Source organism: Varroa destructor, unplaced genomic scaffold (assembly GCF_002443255.2).
Source record: "Varroa destructor unplaced genomic scaffold, Vdes_3.0 BEIS01000004.1, whole genome shotgun sequence".
Taxonomy (NCBI): domain Eukaryota; kingdom Metazoa; phylum Arthropoda; class Arachnida; order Mesostigmata; family Varroidae; genus Varroa; species Varroa destructor.
In genome coordinates this window covers 43,976,219-43,998,499 of record NW_019211457.1, presented here as the reverse complement: position 1 = coordinate 43,998,499, position 22,281 = coordinate 43,976,219, and the positions used below count along the sequence as shown (strand labels likewise).

The following is a 22,281-nucleotide window of genomic DNA, read 5'->3' as shown; positions in this document are numbered from 1 at the left end:
CCTTCTTTCGCACATGCCTTTACATCGTTACAGCCTGAAGTCCTCAATGATAAACACGATCATGATCATCATCATCATCATCGCAAACTTTTTTGATGTCCTGACGTAATTCTTGTGGTTCATCCCCGTCATCATTCTACCTTCTACTTTTACGCTCGTAATTCTAAATAAATTTTAGCCAAATAATGCGTATGTTCCTCCCAACGCTCAAACTTCTTTGACACATCCGCTCTCTATTTTGCTTCATGTCAGTGATTGTTCCAGCTTTCACGCTGGATTCAACAGCAACAATATATACAATTTTATTTACAGTGGAATATACAGGCAGGCAGGCAGACCGTCGTCTTCTATACCATCATTCAGTATTGTCCGTTCTTCCAAATACCCTTGTTTTACTTCTTCTACGACAAATAAATGTTTTTCTCCGCCCTAGTTAAACTTCGTTCTCTTTTACAGGCGACCCTCATTAGCTTTTACGCTCGTTCGTGCCGCCGTTCTGTGCGTGTTGCATTTACGGTCGTTCTGTTTCTTTCACTATGATATCCTCTGTTCTATATTTAGACGACCTTTAGCAATTTCAAGAGGCCAATTATCATTACACGCAGTACTCACTGCTGCTACCCAGCTATACATAGTGAATCCGTGAGCAGAAGCAAAGTTCTTCACGGTGGCTAATATCTACTCGAACAGTGTAACTTCAATGTGATCAAAGAAGTCTTAATAGTTCTGATAGGGTAAAAAAAGTGGCAGCAGCTGCAACCGTAGCGATGGCGTAAGAGCGTCTCAACAGATAACACACTCGATTATCCTATCCAGTCTATTTGCGCTATCAGCTTTTGAATCACCTGACTTTCCTAATTATGCCTCCTTCTATCGAAACGTTCGGTACCAAGAGGAAGATACCATCGTACGTATACCAATCGCCAGGGTGTATGCCGAACCGCAGACAGAGCTGTCGTTGTCGCCCAGTTTTCCTACCATTGGATTGTTTGTTCCGTATAGTTTTTCGTCACGCACCTTCTTTCATTCGACGTCCTGACCTCTACCACCATCCTAGTTCTACGCTACCAAAGCAACATAGGTCATGCGTTGTTGCTCCGTAGAGCCACTAAAAAGTTTCGCCACTTTCCACATTCAAAAAGCTCCCATTCACTCATTTGCTTTGGACGAATTTGCCTTTTCGTGCCTATCCTTTTGAGTCCCGTTTAGTTTGTCATGTTGTCTTTCTTCCTGTATCGCAATGTTGGTAAATAGTAAAACGGTAATCTAAAAATAGACCACTATAGTGTTCCGTGCTGACTACTCTATATTGCCGTTGTTTGTCCTACTCGTTTGCCTTATTCTCTTTTGTTGCCTATATATTTGAATCGTTTGAGTGTAATGGTGTCTGTATCAACGGCCATCTTCATAAGTTATTTCATATCATCATCGTTCAGTGTCGTTGATTGGCAGCATCGGCTATATGGCCACACAGTTTAATTCCCTATTAGCGTAACTCTACAAACCTGTGCGGTTATTCAGCCAGGGCTGCCGTTGTATTAGATGATCAAATTGATCGTTCTATTTATCTCTGTCATTCCCTTTCTTACTGTATTGCGCTAGCTTGCATTTTTTCTATATATATATATATATATATATATATATATATAGCTGTTAGCGGTATGTATGTCGGGCTTGTTTCGCATTTGTTCCCATCCTCGTCGTGCATGCTGATTTGCAGTTTTCCGAAGCCAAGCCATACGAAAGCACAAGCATACGGACATATTTATACCACTCTACAGGTAACGTCTCATCGCTCACCACGTTCAATATACATGTAAAGCTGGTCGCTGAACACTAGATATAATATCCACAATATTTTTCTACAATTAAATAGAGAAACTTCTTCGAAAATCGCCGAACTCAACGCACACGAAGCTCCTTCAATCTTTTATAAATGGGTACAAATGTGTATATGCGTAATTTTTCATTTTTCATAGCCTTCTTCCTTGATACTGTCCGCCTATGCCTCTCCATCGTGGACACAGGTTTTGGAATTGCCTAAGGGGCCGGTGGGCCTGTAAGAACCCCGAAACGGCGAAATTTAATTCTAGCATTTTCTTTTTTACGATCACGCTTAATAAGCGCTATTTGTTCCCTAAAAATTATATCATCATATAAATTATCGTGACGATTTACTGACATGATGCCAGTAATGTGGGTCGAACGGCTAATATTCGTTATCGTACATAGCTATTGACATGTCCTTATTTTTGTTGTTGTCGTCGTCGTCACAAAGTTATCCGGCTAAGGTCACCAAAGGCTGTCTTTAATACCAATATATGTCCTTGCCTCTTCATAGCTCGTACATAAACGCGAGCGCGGCCACAACATGTGCACTTTTAGGTATCATTCGTGTCCGCTTATCAAGCACCCACCACTATTCCTCCGCAATCCTCTTCTATCTACTTGAGCTGCAACTTATAGTTTCAATAACGCGGCAAAGTGATCGGCACCAGCATGGCCAGAAAACTCATGCTTTAATGGCGGCAATTCGAAGAAGCAATATTTCTGATAGGTACTTGTTCTTAAACGTAAGGCTAAGCAAGTTCCTAGTTTGAGGCGATTTCAGAGGAAAGCTTGTTAGCATTGAGCTTGACGATCATCACGACGAAGACGACAACAACAACGAAAACGATGACAACCGGATCAACAGGCAATGGCACAATGGTGCGGGAAAAAAATGGCTACAGCTTCCTCAATTTACTTTTACATCACAGGAAACTACACTACAGGTCTATGTCAAGCTGTAAATTTGTTATGGCGGGGGGGTGCGAAGCTGAGTAGATTAACCAGTAGATTAACCAAAACGGAACACCTATCCCGTCAGAAAAAAGGTCCAGTCTTGCGTGGACCCATTCTGTGCACCGTCCATTGCCTTCACCGGCACTCGAATTTAGGGGGTTGCTACTTAGATCTGGCTGAAGTTGTAACGAGACTGCGAACAATCGTTACTACCAGTGGAGATAACGTGGACATAGACGCATCATGTTTCAGTCGCCGCGAGGCCTCTCGCTCCTTTAACCAGATTCTTTAGAGTCGGTGGGGTTTTAGTCGTGGATTCCGCCCGCCGTCAATTTCACTGATTGGCCCGTTGGACCGGCACGTAGCCGTTCGATACTGGTACTGATGCGGACGTCGTATGTGGCATCGGCGTCACCATAGCCCGATCTGCGGAGACGTAGCCCCCGGCTCGCGTCACAGTACTGGTCGAGGCCGGCGATCGACGTGGACTATGCAACGGAGAACGGTCTGTTGTATTGTCATCTTCAAGAGATCCGCTGCTAGCATCGTCGTCGTCATCATGGCCGCCGCCATGGTGGCCTGTCGTGTTCATGCCTGGAATAACGTCCGGAGGGGCTATCGGTTCAGGGGAAGGATGGTCGCTAATCACCGATAGTTGCGAGTACCCCGTAATGCCACTGTGATTGTGTGGCCCGTGGCCGTTCACTTGATTAGCGCCAGCAGCTAGATGACTAAGCCCGAGCTGGGTGTAAGGCGGCATCGGTGAGCTGTTGCTGTGATCATGATTTGAAGCATCGTAGGGCTGTGATCGGGGCAATACTCCCTGGTTAGACGAGAACAGCACCCCCGTCAGAGGTTCTTCCAGGGAAATTGGTTCTCTGTTCAGGTTCGCCGATACCCGGGGGTCACCGTTTACAAGCTTCGCAGGCGTCTCCACGGTGACAACTGGGGCCTTCTCAATAATGAGCTGGAAGTTTGATAAAGAACGTAAACGGAAAGCAGCAAAAGACAACAACACACGCATATTAGATAGATGCATTACATAGTTGTGTCATTAGAATATAAAGAAGCGTGTCATATCAGTGCTAGAGAAAACGGATCAGATTATAGGAAATATGCTGCATGTGCTACTAACATGATTTTCTGTGTTACCGTATAACTTCTTCTACTTTTTTATGCTCAACATAATGTTTTTTGTGCGTATATCAGTTGTTTTGCTATTTAGGTATATATAGTGTCAGTAGACGTTACCTTGTCCAAACATGAATGAGAGCCCCTCCGTGGAAAATCACTAAGGATTGTAACATCTCCATTGTGTTGATCCAAATAGCCGCCGTGTCCGTTTAAGTTGACACCGTTAACGCGCGCTACCCAGTCGCTGTAGCCAGCTCCGCCATCTTTTTGTAATGGGGGCGGCAAGGTTGCCTTGACTTCTTTTGCTGCATCAACTTTCCGATGTATCCACTTGCCGAACATGTACAGCGCGATCACAAACACAACGAGTCCAACTGAACAGCCCACACCGATGCCAACAACCATAATCACTCTCATTCCGCCATTAGCGGTTGCACACGCCGCGGCTGAGTCCGGCGTGTACCTGCCGGACATCTTGTCCATAACACGTACCACGATACGGTACGATTCGCCTTTCGTTAGACCTTCAATTGTGTACTGGGCCTCATTATCTTCTAGGGTGAAATTTTGCTTCTGACATGATGATGACGATGTCGTTGATCCAGAATTGAAACCGCTGCTATTTACGCTTGCCGTCAGTGTGTGACGTTGACACTCGTCATTCGAATTGACCAGCATACTAACATCCTCACGCTTAATATGACAATATTCGACCTGGTATCCGCCAATGTATTTTCTTTGCGAACTACACATTTTAGCCCAGTGCACCTTTATGGACGTATCAGTATCTGCGTCGGCTCTCAGTTCGCGAACTAAGCCAACGTAAGCGCCAGCTTGCGAGACACATTTGCTCCATACAACACCCGAGCTATGGCCGGTCTTCATCGTTGTTAGGCCAAGCCCATAGATGTAATCGCGCGGTTGACGGACCTTGATCACATCTGATGTCCTAGATCCGGGGAGCACTTTCGAGTAAGCGGTGCCGTTGCACACATCTTCGATGAAGCTTTTGCACCAATAGAGGACGGTTTCCAACTCGCCATTGTCCCTTGCATGCCGCAAGGAGTCTGGAACCTGCCACGTGATCGACGCACTGTCCTCACTAATGACAACAGATATGTCCTGTGGGCTCGAGAGAACTTCGGCCTGACTAAAAATTGTCATACTGCTTGTTCGGTTTGCTGTTCCGATCGAGTTGTTGGACCAAATCGTCACCTCATATTGGGTCAACGTTGAAAGATCTTCAATGTCCAACATGGAATGGCTTACAGTATGATTTTTACACCCGTCAGAATTGCTGAATCTAGGACAAACTTGGATGATGTAGCTGTAAAAGGCACAAACGAACAATCGCAATCAAATTATATTAGATTACCTGTAACAAGGAAACCCCGTCGTATATCAAAGGCAGTGGAATATCTCGAAGCTCATCGATAATGTTCATTGCAGGTAACTCTGGAAATGATCGTCATCTCCGATTATTCAAAATAAATGTAATCATCGATTCTAAACCGTCATTCAGCTTTAGATTACCATTGCAGGCCTACAACTGCCTCTAGCCCTTTAGAGGTACCTGGTAGTGCGGCATAATGAGCCTGGTGCATATTTCGAATGGTCGATACCCACCAGAACGCGAGGGGTCGCAGTTGTCGTAACTATTAACGGAACACTTCATGCCTAAGCACCAACTTGAAACGTAAAATCTCTCCACGAAAACTAGCTAGATTTATATGCTATGCATGTATGACAAATGCTTATCGATTTACTAATCAATGAAGGCACTGTAGGAAGAGGAATTCAAAGCGATGACTCGCAGGTACCAATCAACGGATCAACTTGCTGCTATCTAGCAACTATTGTAAAATGAAATGATATTCAATAAAAAATGGGCTATCTTACTTGAACGTATCATCATTCCAGTTGTCGCGATCAACTTCAGTAAACACAAGGGTGACGGTACGACTATCCGTGTAGAGTTTCGAGCGGAAGCCGCTTTGGTAAATCACAGGTGGTCCATCAGGTTTATCCTTTAGTGTTTTAAATGAAAGAATTGCCGGATCTGAATAGAGATCAAACCTGGTCGCCTTCTCCATATGGCAACGAATCTCCACTGTGTACTCTTTGTTAGGCAGCAGATTGTCGTAGCTGATTTGTTCGGGCCCTTCCGTTTCGGTCATTTTATATTCAGCGCCTTGACGGCGCAAGGTGATCTGATAAATGACCTTTTCAGGCGACACGTTGCCATAGGGTACATTACGATGCTGAGCTTCGGCAGGCTGTTTCCACGTAATTGTGACTCCGCGTTCCGTCAAGTTACTTTGGTTAAGATGAGTGACCGGAGTGAGCTTCAGGATTGCATTATGATCAAACATATAGTTCCAGCTTTCGTGGCCAAGGCTGTTGGTTCCATTTACCCTAAACATGAAGGATAAGGCGTACTTCTCGAAATACGGATCTGATCCCGTTGTCCACGTGCAGGAATTTTCGGTCGTATGGTTGGCCGGACAGGACACCCATCTATTGAACATATTCAAGCCTCGAACCACTTCAATGGTGTAGTTTGTTAGGACTTTACCATTGTCAGGATTCGTCCAACTGCACGTCATATTCAGGAATGCGGTCACAATGCACGAGAAGTTGAGCACTTTTTGAGGCCGAGTGCCGATCTCCACCTCGGCTGTACAGCCAGGAAAGTATCTCCCTTCGGCCTCTGCTACGCAAGTGTATGGCCCGCTATCATCCACCTCGGTGTCATTCTTCACGAAGGCAATGGCCGACTTATTGATCTCCTTCACGAACGGACTCGTCGTATTAAGGTATCCTCCAGCCAGGTCTAACCTCTTAAAGCGCAGATTCGATGAATCGATCCTGATGCTTTCATTACCTACTTGAATCGTGTCACTTACCAGGCGACACAACAGATACATTTCATGGTGATTTTCGACCGATAGCTTAAACGGCATATCTGTAAACAGTATAATGAACAGACACGGGGGCAGGTTAGAAAACGGAGATTTTACGTTTTATTAATACGTGTTAGCGTCTATACAGGTTGGTCATTAATTACCATTACTTCAAAATTCTTTCACTGAAAACCTTATCTACAGAGATATGAACACATATATATACTAAAGCGATCCGCTCTATCAGCCTCGTTAGCCTAATGTAGAGTGCTAACAGCAGGCACATGTATTACATTAACAAGAATCTATAGCAGTTAATGAAAAAATGTCCTTTTTTATTTGCTTGTTTTATTTTTATATAGGGATTTACATAAAGACGGGTTTGAAAATCCCATAGCAGAACACGTTCATAGGACACTGAACATTAAATATATGCCGTCTATTGATCTGATAGCTCTCGGATATGGTCGAAGACAATGCTATTATCGAATCGTGGATGACTTCAAAGGATTACCGTATGTCAGTTATTGCTGATGCAACGACGGAAAGAAAATATTTTGAAAACTATGAAGAAATTAAGTTACGGATTATACTTCCGTCGCCCCTCATACTTGAAATCTGCCAACAGCTAAAACGAAAAACCGTAAATAGCTCAAGTGAATCTCAGAACGCAGCTGTCTTCTTTATGTGACAAGCGAATGAACCGTTAAAAGCGTAAATTTACCACTCTGAAAATAGTAAGACAGTAAACAGGGCTTTTCATCTTCGTGGTGAATTATAAATATTAAAAATGTTCACCTGGTGAGTACTCCCATTTGCAAGATCAGCTCGGATCTGATGCGCTGGATTTGTCATAGCGGCCATATGACTAACGGGCGCTGGTGCTCCACCCGAATCTACCCCCCCAACGCCCCTTATTAATGCGTTTTCGCCACCCTTCCGTACTCCCAGGGCACTATAAAATCTCAGCCACCCAGATAACTATATGCATATCGGAAGACAGCATAATATTATCATATAAGGAAGAGGAAGAAAATCTATTTGATAAATATTCAGCCGTTCAACGGCCAAATAACAATCGTTGCCCAAAACGGTTTCAGACTGAAACAATTTATCCGTATGAGGTGTACTGCCACCCGTGACCACGCCTAGAGTCCGCCCGAAGAGAGATACTCAGGTATGTCGTTTGAGACTAGGACTAGCAGAAAATTGCGAATCAGTCATTCAGATAAGCCATCTCTATTGGAAATGTTGTTTGTAGACAATAATTATACATAGAATCACTTGAAGACTCAGAAGACTTGAGTAAAATGTGCTATAAGAAGACTCAGTGATACATGTGGCGGTAAACGAAGTTTCAGGCCATATTTGAGTGCGTAGAAGAGAACAATGTATTTCTAGCAGCGTTCATCGAGCCCTATCAACAAACGGGTGACATATACGGTGTTATTCGAAAAACCTCCCATAAAATCGCCATGCGATGATTGGTACGTTTCGTCAAATCTGAACAGTTGTATAGCTAATACAATATAAAGTGGCTCAGTAACGGATTTACATAAAATTTAGTTTAAATTAGTTAGAGTGAATACGTTCTGCTACGGAAGTTATTCCAGTCAAGTATATGTTTCACTGATGATCTTCACAATCGTTTGACAGCGTTAAATGGAACTTGAGAGTAATAATTCCCTTCAAATGCAAGACAAAGTAATTTTTTGCCTCCGCAACAAAGTCGAGGCCATCTGACAATTGGTAATAATACTATTTTTAGTTCTATCTTTTATAAATCTATAAATAGCTGGCCCTTTCCCCGCAGCTGTAGCAACGACTGCCATCGAGGTGAAGCCCTTGTAATCAAATGAAAAGCCAAAGACCATAATTTTATGATTTGTTTAATGGTGAATAATAAAATGATTTTCTAGTCTTCTTTAGATTTTCACTGCAACTTTCATCGTCATTATCACTGTGAAGACTAAATAAAAACTGCAGCGGAATTCGACAAGACGCCATAGACTTATTAATGTAGCTACGATCTCCTCCAGTTTCAAAGGACCTCGGAACAAACACCAGGCCATTTGTCTTCGTTGTCACGTCCTTAAACATACCCTATACGTAGGTGTTTTCTTTAACTAACTAGGTGTCACTGCGAGTGGGTTTCCTGTCTACTTCCGGCACTCCGCCTAGACTGGATAGCTTTAGGCTGACTGGCGGTCAACTTTTCCCAGCAGCTTCCATTACTTCTCGCGTAATCGGGCGATGACTAGCATACCTTTTATGTTGTGTATTTTATCATATGATACCAGTACCGTATCTATTATGACTCAGCATCGGCGATACTGTAGATCCCATGAACTCCATATGATAAATGAGCTGCGAATGTTGCGTGAACAGATAATTTTCTTAACTGCACATGAACAAACTAAAGAAGATCAAAAATAGGATATCTGCAATTAACAAATAATAAATCGTACACAAGCAATACATTTCCACCAGCGCGAGTTGCCCTTCGTCTCCTGCGCCCCTGTTTTTCAGCGCAGCCTTCATTAGCACCCATTTCGTCTTTGTCCTTGCAGAATTCTAATCGTCGTCGGTATCGTTTTCATCACTATAACCTGCATTACGATCGCGACTCGTCACATTTCACTTACGAACCCCACCTGGCTCTCAGCAACGGCAGACGGCAAGCCTCGATCATTGAGAGCCGTCATGAGAGAGAGCTCATCAAGACGAAAATGAAATGACGACGCCTGCTATGGTACAAGCGACAGATATAGCGGTGATACTGCTGCACACTGTGTTCTTCTATAATTGTAATAGGTGGACGTATAATATACGCTTATAGGTACATGATCCTCAAGACTAACTGTAAGCCCTGACGTCGGCTGACCTTGATGCACCCGATAACTCATCAGGGAAAAGTCGTTTGAACAGCCGATAGGATAACCGTAGCACTGGGCATGTGTAGATTGTTACAGCGACGATGATATTTGTCGGATTAGGCGAAAAAAAAAATGAAGACGCAATCAGTTCATCATTGCATCCTCTTTCACCGTCCCTTGATCACCAGTCGATTAAACAACACCTGTCGGCAACTCACTTCGGCTTCTAGCGATCGATGTTACCTTACTCGAAGTCACTAGTCGATATGGGGGCAATCTGGAGATCGAGAGAAGTATGTATCTTTATTGACAGGAAACGCGACTTTCGCAACAATATTCAGCCCTGGCTGACTATCCGGCTTAAGTCTTTATGTAATACTTCTCCTGCTTCTACAGACCCATCCGCCACTACAGTCTTTAAATGGACTATAGCGGTATTTACAAGGACGGCGTGGATATGACACGGTCAGCGGTAGCACTAACAAAAACGACGTACCTATTTTTAAAACGTTTCCTATTTTCATAATATGAATTGACCGTTCCGGAAGCGCCGGCTTCCCGATGACATGACTTCGATGACATACCCCTCCCCCCCCCCATCCTTCCTTTTGACCTCGGCCCCTAAACACACGTTGTAATCGTCCACTTAGCCTTTCTTGTTCGCTCACATCGAATTCATAGGGCTGAGAGTGAGTAAAGAGGCAGAAAGGCCACTTGGGCCTCTCCTGCCAGTCAGCGCAACAGTCTGACCACATTGCAACAGGAGAGAACAGCGCCGGCCAGGGCCGCCAGCAGGTCGATCTCCGCCTTCTTGGTCAAGCTCAAGATTTTACTCTTTAAGCTCAGAGTCCCGGAAGCGAGTTACAAAGCGTTTCAAGGCACAACTTATCCGTCTTTCTACTGCCTTCCTGCCTGTAGTTCCTTTATGCTTGCTTGTCCATCGGGCCATAATTCCGTTAGGTTCTTGCGGATAAGGACCGTAGCCAGCACGCGCAGATGGAAGAAAAACACGAACCGTGGGAGAGAGGAAAACGGTAGGCACTGGAAATTAAGGCCTTTGAGAAGACGGACGAAGAATTTTCTTCGTCCTTGACCATAATAGCAGCGGTACAGACCCTAGGTTGAACGCACACTTGTCGACGACGCATCAAATCGCTTAAATTTTTAGTCTTAAAAAACTAACGAAAAAAATATGGAGGCAGAGCGCGCTTGTTAAATTGCATTAAACTGGAAGCGTATATATATATATATATATACGAGTGTATCACATGTGGGAACGCAAAGACGACGCAAATGTTCACCGGAAGAGGAATATACTGTATTAGGTAGGATTTTTGCGACGGGTGAACCTGCTTTGAAGAGGAAATCGTTCGCTCAGAGGAAGGGAAAACCGTCGATTCGCTCCAAGCTTCAAAAAACTAATTAGGACCGCAGGCTTTTGCAATTTGTACACCGTCTTTTTTAGTTGTTGTTTCTGTGTTGTGGAGAAACTTGACTAGATTTGTTTGGCAAAAAAATGCTTCCCATTACCGTGCTAGCATGCTTATGCAACATTGCGAAACTTGGTTACGAAAATTGTAAGTTGTGCCTACTCATAATAACCTAATATCAAAATGTTCACATTTATAGCCGCATCTATATTGATATGATATTTATATCATATCGATATAAATTAAGAATGAATATAATAAATTAAGAATATCACAAATCGTTAATTTGAATAATTAAGAATAAATTATTTTTGACAATATTCATGAGTTAAAGCGAGGAAAGACACTGTTCAAGTTACATGTCGGCAGGCATTAATGTTCAAGTTAATATTTGACGTCGCGTTGTTATTATAGATGGTGGTGAACCTGTGCTATGACGCTGCAGACGTTGTGCGCCTAGTAATACCTCAGAACTTCAAATACAACACGAGTGGAAAAACGCTGTCAAAGAAGATCTGAATTTTATTTCCCATGTGGCGCACTTACGAATACGATTAAGATAGAACTAATACAACAATTTATTCCATACAGAAAAATTACCGTACACATCTATAGCAAAAAAGTCTGTATTCCGTGCTTATGTCTTGCTATTCCATTTCATTAAAACTTTGCTGTGACATACGCTGTTGCCCTCGGATACAGCACGGATAGTCCACAGATTTCTATTTCTGTAATTTTTCTCTCCGAACAAAACGGAACGGGTTAATGAGAAATGTGTATTAATTTACGAACTGAGCTTGATTTATTATAGAAAAACTCCTCCACACCGGTGGAGTAGTCGTCTCTACTGACCTCAGCGGATCAGAGGCCCATCTCGGGCTATAGAAACGTTATGGCAGACCCCCTACCGTCTTTAACCCCCTTTCATAAGTCTGTGATTATACGCCTTACAGATAGATCCAGTGTGAAGCCAGAAGCAAACGTACAGATACTCACTCAGCCAAACATCTAAAAGCCGCTGAAATTAGGCAACACCGAAACGTGCAAGCAAGTAACTACAGTTATGCGTATTTATATCACAGTTCACCAAGAATGGGGGACCTCCAATAGATCCTTAATCATTTTAAATTATCATGGACTTTCATCGACTGTCTAGCTCCCGGTTCGGTCAACCGCTGTTCTCTTGAGTTAGCAGCGCCGATACGTAGTCTGAAAACGAACGACAGACTGAGACTTCTATATAACTCGGCGGCAGATTTTTTTTTGTGCCACAGTCGTATACGCCGTCTCCAGCAAGTATGCGCCGACCTTACGCTTAGGTTCGAACCTCGTCATTGACCGCTGTTGCCTTGTGGCACACTATCATTCCTAACCTAATCAGGGTATTCTGTTGGCAGCTTGCCTGTTTAGCTTGTGCCGGTAATGGACGACAACAAGAATAGACACAATTGGTGTTTTTCTGTTGAGTTGTTCACTGTCCCTTTTTCAGCTCGCCATTAGCCCATCAACTCTACACCCTTTAACCTTTTCAATGGTCGTGACCATCTAGCCGATGGATCGGGTCCACTTCTTCATGGTGTGGGGTGAACCGCCTGATAGTTTTGTGCGGGGGATGCTGCTAACCAGTCCTATGTGTCTCTTCTTCCTCGGCGGTCTTCGTCTAACCCCGAATGCAGGCGCTCACATGTTCGACGGCCACCCCATCTAATTTCAACTCCGCAGCAGTTCACATACGAGTCTCATCTCTTGCTCATGTCAAATCTTCTATATCGTCATTTCTATCTATTGAGATCCGGCATCAAGGAGCGACTGTTCGCGCCGATTTTCGGGACCCTACCGAAGCGTAACAGACGCACGAACCCCACAAAGACACAGGCAGACAAGAGACACATCTAGTAATCTCGCCAGCGGGATCACAAATAATGGCATCTGCGTCAGCATCTCAGCCCAGTTTGCAGTCCAGAGACGTAACGCAAGCACACGTGCATGCATTCAACTACAGCATAGTATAATATAATTAAGCACCAAGCTCAGATAACAGCCATCCAGCTGATTGATGTCTTCTAGCCAGCGTTCAGCGTTTTCTGCCGCCATTCGCTTACATTCAAATAGATCAGTTTTCTCATTATGGCGCTGCGGTACGCTATATATACATTAGCAACGTTGGCTCACTCAGCGACCCGCATGTTAACCCCAGCGAAAAAATACTACCATTTTCTCTGATTCTACTTGCTGTTACTACTGCGTATGCTTTCCTTTTTTTTTTATGTCATCGTGATACTACCCTCCTGTTCCTCTCACTTGGGTTTTGTTCGAATGTCTCATCATTGCGAAAAGCGATAAACACTAGCGTTGCCCGACCGCCACCTCTTTACCGACAACCTTTGTGCTCAAAACCAGTGTACAATTATATAACATTTAAAATATCACTACAAAGTACTGAATAATATGAGTAAGTCTGATACTGCGTTGCTGTCAGAAGCATGCGCAGAGACCCCATCGCCCCCCTTGCCTTTAATAGATGGATAGCGTACGAGAGATGCCTCAGCGACCTCGCCACCACAGCGCCGTCGTCGATATTACCGTCAGGCCAACGGCACACGCTGCCATTAGAAAGAGCATGCGTCAGCGTGATGGGTTCCTGTTCTGTCGTCATCTTAGCGTGCACGCATAGCTCTTTCCTAGCAGTACTTAGTGAAGTTGCAACAGTAGTGGTACAGAGAGGTACACGTGCAATGGCTCTAGCATGTTAAGTATAGATTTATCAATACGTCTGTGCGTGTCAAGTGAGACGGCGAAAACAAAATGGCGAAGTGGAGAATGAGTAGCTGATCTGAGTCTTATTAATGTGCTTACAGGACGCCATCCATTCATGAGGCAAATAAACAACGCAGTTATCGTTCGTCGGTCAATCAGTCAGCTTTGTCGGGTGCTTGCCTGCATGGCTTCGAAAAGAAGGGTAAACATACGTACGCCTATAATGCTATAGCACCATGTGTTCTTCGTAGAAATAAACGCGCTAAATGGTCATGTCTCATCCGGAAATCGTGCGACGTTGTCCGTCCTAAGTATTAGGTGTATGCTTTTTTATGTATATACGGCTTATGCATATCTGTGCATGTTACATCGAGCGCATAGATCGCGTGCGTACACGTAGTCATAAACGGGGTGAGGGATGCAAACAACAGCTAAAAACTACACCATTGGTGTCTATTAAAGCGCGGTATCAGGCAGAACAGGAAGACCGTCTTGTTGCCAACCGTTTGCTTCGCTTTCAAACTATAAACACAGTTATAGCTTGACCAGCAATATACATCTATTCGGTTGTTATGACGACACAAAGAATTGGCAAGATTCTTTTATTACTAACTGTTATATATGATTTAGTTCAGTGTGAGCAACCGGTCTGGTGACTCTCTAGATCAATTTTACTTGTTCCATTGACGGAAAATAGACGATATCTGCTAACACAGTCAGAAGCGGAAGATGTCCAAGATGCCTCTTACAGGCCAGTCGCCGCTTAATATCTATTAATTGAGCGATCTAGTTGCGATGCAACGCATCAGCGGCTTGCGGCACCAGCGACGGACCAGTCGCAAATGATCTAAATGCACCACTATACCAATGGATGAAATAAATATTGCTCGTTATCGTAGCACCGAATAGCAGTCTCTCTATTTGCCAGCCGCTTTTACATCGCCTAACAGGAAACACTGAAAGTATCTTTTTTTCGGCATCTACCATATTATGTGCGCGACGGCGTTCGTTAGCCGAAAGCAACGCTTCAACGTCAAGGAACTGTGGAATGAGACGACGTAAACACCGTTGAAATTCAGAAAAAGAAACGCGCTTCAGAGATATTATAAAAGAAAAAGATTAGCTCATTTTAGATAGTCACTGCCGTGACTGAAATTTCTAGCTTTTAATTTTTTTCTCTCTCCTATCTCACGAGACATGTGGTTGGTTAGCTTCCCGTAAAACAACAACAGCAACAACAGCAACAACAACAAGAGATAAACAAGAAAACAGTATAGAAACTAAACATTTGCGTAAAGCAGATAAATGGTAAACCTATCCTACCGCTTATGTGAGCAGTCTAACGAAACTCTTCGTTGAGGCTCATTTTATATGGCTGCAGTTTTTGGGATTTCATAGAATTTGGCTGTTTCAACATTACGAGCCGCCTTAAGCGGATAGAACTGTAATATATTCTGTACGCAAATGCTACCTTATGCCTGTCGCCGCTGCATCAGAAACAAGCCTAGCAATAAAAGCCTAATAATTCCTAGTATATTTTTGTATCTAGGTCAATACTCGCAGTGGACAATATTTTTGTATTATACAACACAGCCATTCAAGGACCTCGTTTATACCAATACAGTCTGTTATCACGTTCCCATAGTACTACTGTGTAACGCTCCAGTTTATCCCCTTTCCGTCCTCACGCTATATAAACTCTCGCTGATTTTCAATCCAGCAACGAGAGTCTGTCATTACCCTGTCGGCTATCACGAATTTTTCTGTTGTATAGAAACTTAGCTTTGGGGTACTAAAGGCAAAAATCGACGTACGTAGGGGAACGATTGTATTGGTCAGGCTGTGCTTGTTCTAAGTACACGAAAGTCCTACATACTAGCGGACTAGATGGACTTGCAAATGACCAACGTCATATAGTGAATAGTAGAGGGAATGACAAAAGCAGTCTGAAAAAATAGCCGCTTTTCCGCCGGATCGCTTTCAGGGCACTGTAGACTTCAGGGAAAATGGGTTTCCGTCCAGTTGACCGCTGATAAGCTGATTCACACGGGGGATCTTGACCGCATTTTATTAAAAGGAATACGATTGGACAGAAAATGTATACTTGTATGAAAAAAATGTATAGAATCTCTTTACTTCGTCGACTTTATTCATATATATATATAGATTCTTGTACAGTTATAATATTCATGCGTCCCAAAGTCGTCTAACGTTCTAGTTTCAAATCACATAAAATTAATTATATAGTTATCTAGTAGTTATATAGATCATTTGTGAGTTTTACATTACAGACAAATAATGTATTATTTGTGTGCCGTTGTTGTCTGGTCTGTTGGACGTATATTGCCACAAGTGTGAGGTTAAAAAGTTTCACTCTTCTGCACGATACGATAACCCCCGCCTTATTACACCATGCACGTTTGTCAAATGAGCTAAATATCTATATTATCCATTGTAATTATTATCTTATCAAGTCCACCCTTATATGACATTTACACAACGCGCATACGTCGGCTTGAAACTCTCCTTATTTACATCAGTTATTTCCGTTCTAATCACTAAAGGCAGGATTTTGTCGGCCGCAGTAGATCACAGGCGTTGGTCCTTAGAGCTGTTTTGACAACGTAACTTCAGTAGGACAAACCCACACTCAACTGTGCGGACGCTAGCTACTACTGTTGCTGTTCGTGTAGATAAAGAGAAAATTTAAAAAACCTTGACTCTCTGCTACCACCAAGCAAGGTAAAGGCAACGATGAGCCTGAATAAGATTTCGAAGATTATTTTGCTGGATCTATATATAGAATGTTTTCAAGCTATTAGCATTATTATTAAGTATTTTATGTAGTATGGTTAATAATAACGATGTGATAGCCAAAAAACATTTTCAAATAAATCCTATGGTACGCATTTAGCGTAGACGAGAGAGGCTACGATTCTACCGCTTGTAGTTGGGCCGACCGAGAACGTGGACGTTCGTTGAGTTAACCAGCAATAACTCATTTAGTTGTAGCTAAGTCACTGTTGGCTGCTGTGATGGCGTACGTCAAAATTAAATAAATGAAAAGCTTTATTGAACGTGGCGATTTGGTTTGAAAGATATTAGCGGGAAACGTTGATCGTCGCCAGGTCGACAGAAACGTTGGTGTCATATCTTTTTCGTGATCGCAGGCCTAACGGCCTCCTATGTCTGCGTAAGTTTAGATTTAAGACGACGGCACAACCCGAACATCAGGAAAAACACTCTTTGAAGCCCAAATATGAACGATCTATGTACATTAAACGAAATAACAGTAAATGGTAACTAAGAATTTTCTGTCTTTTAATCCAATGCTATGATTATAGATACGATCCTATACTACCCTAATTTTATACAGCCAGTAAATTTCATCATGAATATAATAACAAAGTTCTTAGGCTGGTCTTATCGGAAAAATTTATTTAGTCGATGCGTGCACTGCATCGTCGGCGTCTAGAATATATATATGTATATATATAGATATATATGTTACGATAAGATGACCGACGGCGAGCAATAGATAGATAGTTGCATAAATAAAAATCATATCGCGCGTCACCATTTCTGTTGTTCGCCACCTTTCATTGCAGCGACGGAATTATATAGAATCTCTGATGCGCCCGCCACTTGACACTGCGTAACGAAGATTCGAAGTTAAGATCTACAGCAATGGCAACGACCATTGCTGTTGAAACTAGCCCAGTCAAACTGACGCCACATACAGACTGTAATTAAATCGGGTAGATTACTACAGGACAGCTTCTTACAGGCATTTCTGTAAGCATGCACAGGTAGGCATCATACGATCCCATGGACAGCGGGGCATCGGCCGATCTGCTTTGTTGGTTACCAAGTGACGAGAGCCAGATGGAATAGATTGAACGTTCTGACCGACATTTGCTCTATATAATCATAATAACAACGGTGAGAACTTGCGCGCCAAAAAACATCAGCTCTGTGTATAGAAATGACAAAACAGTAAAAAGGACGCGACCTTGCCATCGCTCTTGCATCGGCGCTTGCAACATACCGCTGCTGTTTCTTCCGCCTCGAGGCGGAACTCACGAAACTTCTAATTTCGGCCGATGTTCCATATTATATTCTACATAGTACACCTTGAGTTACGGTCCAAGCAACTTCAGTCGTTCGGCAATGCGGTTCCACTGTTTGGTTCGTCACAACCATTACTGGACTCGACGAAAAACAAGAGGCACGCGAACATCCTGACAACGATCTGCAACTAAAACACTCTCTGTACTCCGCGGCCTGCTTTTCAGTAGACGACATAATCGAAATTGATAAACCGGCACTCTGTCCCTTGATACGCTAGTACACCTGAATACACTTCGTTTTGGGACGGGAGGAGCTAACCGTGTGTAGCAACGCTTGACGCCAGTTGTTGCTCTTGGGCTTTGGTAGTCAATGGTGAAAGACTAAGCAAAAGAGTTGAACGTACTCGGTACGTACGTATGCCTGCCTGTCTGCCTACTCCGCCATCTACTTCCTGGTATCTGTCTAGGTTTATGATTTGTACTCGGTATTACGGAACATAATAGTATGCTCGCGCGAGCAGTACAGACATCCATGGATCTTTAGCATTGATTCGCCATCTTGTGTTATGCAAAATGGGCAGGGATTGCAAGACAGGTCGACAGAAAACACTTTCATCGTTGTATTTATAAGAAACACAACAATTAATACAATGACGGTGGCAGCAGCAGGGGCTATGATAGCAAAACGTAAATAGTGCATCCAGATTCAAGAGTGACAGTTGCTGGGTTGAACGCTTTAATGGGTATCGATCAACATCTGTGCGATAACTGATGATAACATTATATAATAATAACGGTAATTGTACAATCTTCTGTAGCTAGCTCTGGAAACTCGTGTATGGCTGCTGCGAGCAGCTGAACAGGAAAGCAGACGATCGAAACATGCCGTTCCCAACCTAGTGCACTCTATGCCAACGTAATAATTGTGCTTAATTAAGAGCAAAAACACCACGTTCTACCTCGTCTACCTCGTCGATCTACCTCGTCAAAACGATTTCTCAGGATGCGCAAGATTTGGAGATCACCGGCCAAATGTGCCGCACCAATGCGATAGACAGGAGCGAACTTTGACCAGGTTTGTTTTGGCGGTCGTAAATACCCAGGTCGTAGCATTAAATGGCCTTCTTATGTGGAATAGGACAAGGCGCAAAAAACAAATACTGGAATTCATCGCGGTTTTCGCAGTTCTGCAAAAATCGTCTACAAAATAACGGAAATGATGACCAGTTGATGGTAGAGTAATTAACCCCCATAGTTTATTTGTACCCACGTGCACAGCTTTGATCACGCATATACGTGTGTGTGTGTGTGTGTGTGTGCGCGTGTGTGCGCGTACGTGTGCGTGGAGGTGGCTCTGGCGTCGAATTAAAATCGACTTCGTGTGTTGACCTTTTGCACCAGCCAAAAATGAAGAACATCTATCAATCGGTCGCTTTTGCGACTTGAACGTCCGAAGAGAATCGGCGATATAAAAAAACCCCGCCCCTTCCCCTTCTTATTTTGTGATAAAAAGTCGCGGCCCTCAGTTGCGTTCTGTTCAGCTCGGACACGGGATACTCTGCGCGCGTTCCGTAGCGATGGTCATAGTAGCAGCGAAAAAAAAGAGGGCAACGTTCCCGCTCGTTGCTACTGCTGCCGTGGCTTGCGAAAACGGTCACGGGCAATAAATGTCAGAGAGAAAAAAGAGAGCAGACATCCACTCGACGGACGGCGTAACTGTGACCGTGCAGCCGAGCTCTCGGATAACCGAACCCAGTAGGCGCTAGTTGATCGACGCCGCTCAGTCAACGGCTCCGATTGTAAGTGATTCTACCCCAGAGAAAGCCAGAGATGGCGTTAGTATCGAATTCATGAGCTGCTACCTGGGAGCGACCACTTAAGAGAGATCGTGTCGTTTTCTTCAGACTCAAGACAACAACGCCCGATCGGCGGCTGGCGACCGGATGACAACTAGCCGTCCGAAAGCAATCTGACATCGCCACTGGAGGATTAGATGCACAAAGTCTAAAGTACACCTGAACTCAAGCTGTGGTCACGGTTCGTTTTCAAATGCGGAATGCAACAAATTCCTCTAGAGGCACTTCTGTAAATCCACACATCATTGGGGGTGGCGTTGTTTAGGACGCGGGGAAAAATACTAATACATATATTGAAGGTAGACAGTTTCGTTAACGCTGGAACAAGGCATTTTGTCTCCTTGAGTAATCGCTTAGAAGCGTGAAAGCGCAATGTTATTACACTTACAATACTGGACAGGTAATTTGAAAAGGTATTCCTGGGAATTGTTGCTTTCGGGTACGATCGAACAATGTTTTCTTTCACCTATTACCATACTAATAGCGTATGCCTAGGACTGTGTATAAGCATTCAAAATCTATGTCTGTATTCGGGTCAGATTTCGGTATAGTCCAAGCGATATTCTAACCAGGTTGCAGTATCATTTAATGTCAGACACACGTCGAGCTAGACAGCACAGCGCAATACCATGTGTTCCATGTTTTCTTTCGTTTCAAGGGCGCGGTGATGTAGCTTATTTTCGTGTCCTTAGTGACACTCAGCTATTTAGGCAGATCGATCGTTATCGTCATCAACAGTGATGGCGGTTGAGATGGCTCTCGCGGCTTGAGCGGCCAGCCTTTGTTCGACTCTGTCCCCACACCATCAGGACCACGAGTCGCCTGTTGACTCGGTGTTCACCGGTGACGATGGCGGCGGCGATCGCCGTGGCCTCAAGAATGTGTCAGAGCTGGCTGAATGTTACTGATGATTGGCTTGCCTGCTTGGGCCTGGTTCTCGAGCCGCTATAGCCGCTACTGCAGCCTTCTTATTCGATAAAATAGCACCTTTAGGCTTTGAGCCCGTTGCGTCAGCCGCTGTTTATTCCACCGGCTTCGAGTCATAGCACGATCAGCAACCCATACGGCCACTCAGTTGCTATCCTTCGGGATAGATCTCCGTCTGCTGCTGTTGTTCCTGCTGCTCTTAGTGGCGCTGTTGATTGTTTGAGATTCCGTGTACGGGGTCCTGTATGTGTTGTCTACTCGGTAGGCATCTTTCTATCGGTATTGTCAATCTACTCATTCGTTTTTGATACAACAGCAGCAAGGAAAATGAGTGCAAGTGCCACAGGCAGTGTGAAGCGGCGCCGCGCAGCGTTTATTTACCGCACACTGCGTTGTAGTGTGCGATTGCAATGTGTGCTCACCTTTTCTTTCTGTGCGCGTCGTTTGCCTGTGTGCAAGCAAAGAGCAGACGGCTAAAATCGCTGGAAGCTCTCAAGGCAATATTTCGGGCTGCTAGCCAACCCCGCTGACTGCTATGGGTCGGCTAGCTAAGTAGAAAGCAGTGAATGTTGAGCGCAGGGCATTCACTGGCACGTTCACATACATGGTAGCCATACACTAAATGTAGACTCGCAGGAACGAAACCAAGCAGGGTAGAGTAGAACCTGTCAAACATACACAGATGCCTGTCTGTCTACCTTCTTTCCTGCCTGCCTGCCTGCGTGCCTGAGTCGTTTGCTTGCTCGCCCGCCTCTTTTCCAAGAAATCAAGAAGACAGACAGACAGACAGACAGACGGATGGACGGACGGACGGACGAACAACTGAGCGCGAACCCACGACGAGGAGGGAAGCCAAGGGGAGAAAACGAGAACGAACTAACGCCTGAGCTGCCTGCTGCCGCCACGGACTGGCGCCCAGCTAGCTTGCTTGTGAACCATCTAGCCAGCTATCGCACCATCCAACAGCAGCGGCCGGAGTCCATGGTAGCGCCGGTCGAAGACGTACAATCAGCAACATTACGAGTAGCAGTAGCAGGTACAGCGGGAACAGTGATGGCCTGCTTGCTTAGCTGATGTTACCCGAATTGTACCAGAGGCAGCTAAAACCAGCCTGCTTAGCCCGGCTAAATAGTCGGCATGTGTATGCTAATATCCGTGGCCACGATGGTTGTTGTGGTGGCCAGGTGAAGCAGGCTGGGTTCAGGTAGTGTGATAGGATCACAGCAGGCCAGGCCTTGTCTTTTGTTCTGTCACATAGCGATGCTACAGATCATACCGCTGCTGACGCAATGGGCTGCACTGATTAGCGGCAAACAAACCTGGGATTGGATATGAGTAGTAAGCTACCCACATGTGAAATTCCCCACGCACACCCATATACCTTCTACAGCACTCGGTCTGAGTGATAGCGGCGAACGATGATTCTCATACGAGATCTGCTGCTTGACCTAACCCTGTTACCGCCCTGTCGCATTGACTGTGTAGAGTCGTTGTCGCATTATTCAACGAAACATAGCTTCAACAGTGCGAGATCCGTTGCAGCA

General features: G+C 44.2%; 1 protein-coding gene across 3 annotated transcripts in view; it reads right to left on the bottom strand.

The window, feature by feature from the left end:
• Window positions 1–1,581: 1,581 nt before the first annotated feature.
• Window positions 1,582–22,281, bottom strand: part of dome (cytokine receptor domeless) — a 61,000-nt gene continuing 40,300 nt past the window's right edge. For all 3 annotated transcript variants that reach the window (XM_086986331.1, XM_086986332.1, XM_022804033.2), the window contains 3 exons: window positions 5,818–6,883; window positions 4,036–5,245; window positions 1,582–3,751 (listed from right to left, as the gene is read on the bottom strand). In XM_086986331.1, the coding sequence (XP_086842457.1) occupies window positions 3,119–3,751; window positions 4,036–5,245; window positions 5,818–6,883 (2,909 nt within the window). In that variant the 3' untranslated portion in view covers window positions 1,582–3,118. The remainder of the gene's footprint in view (window positions 3,752–4,035; window positions 5,246–5,817; window positions 6,884–22,281) is intronic.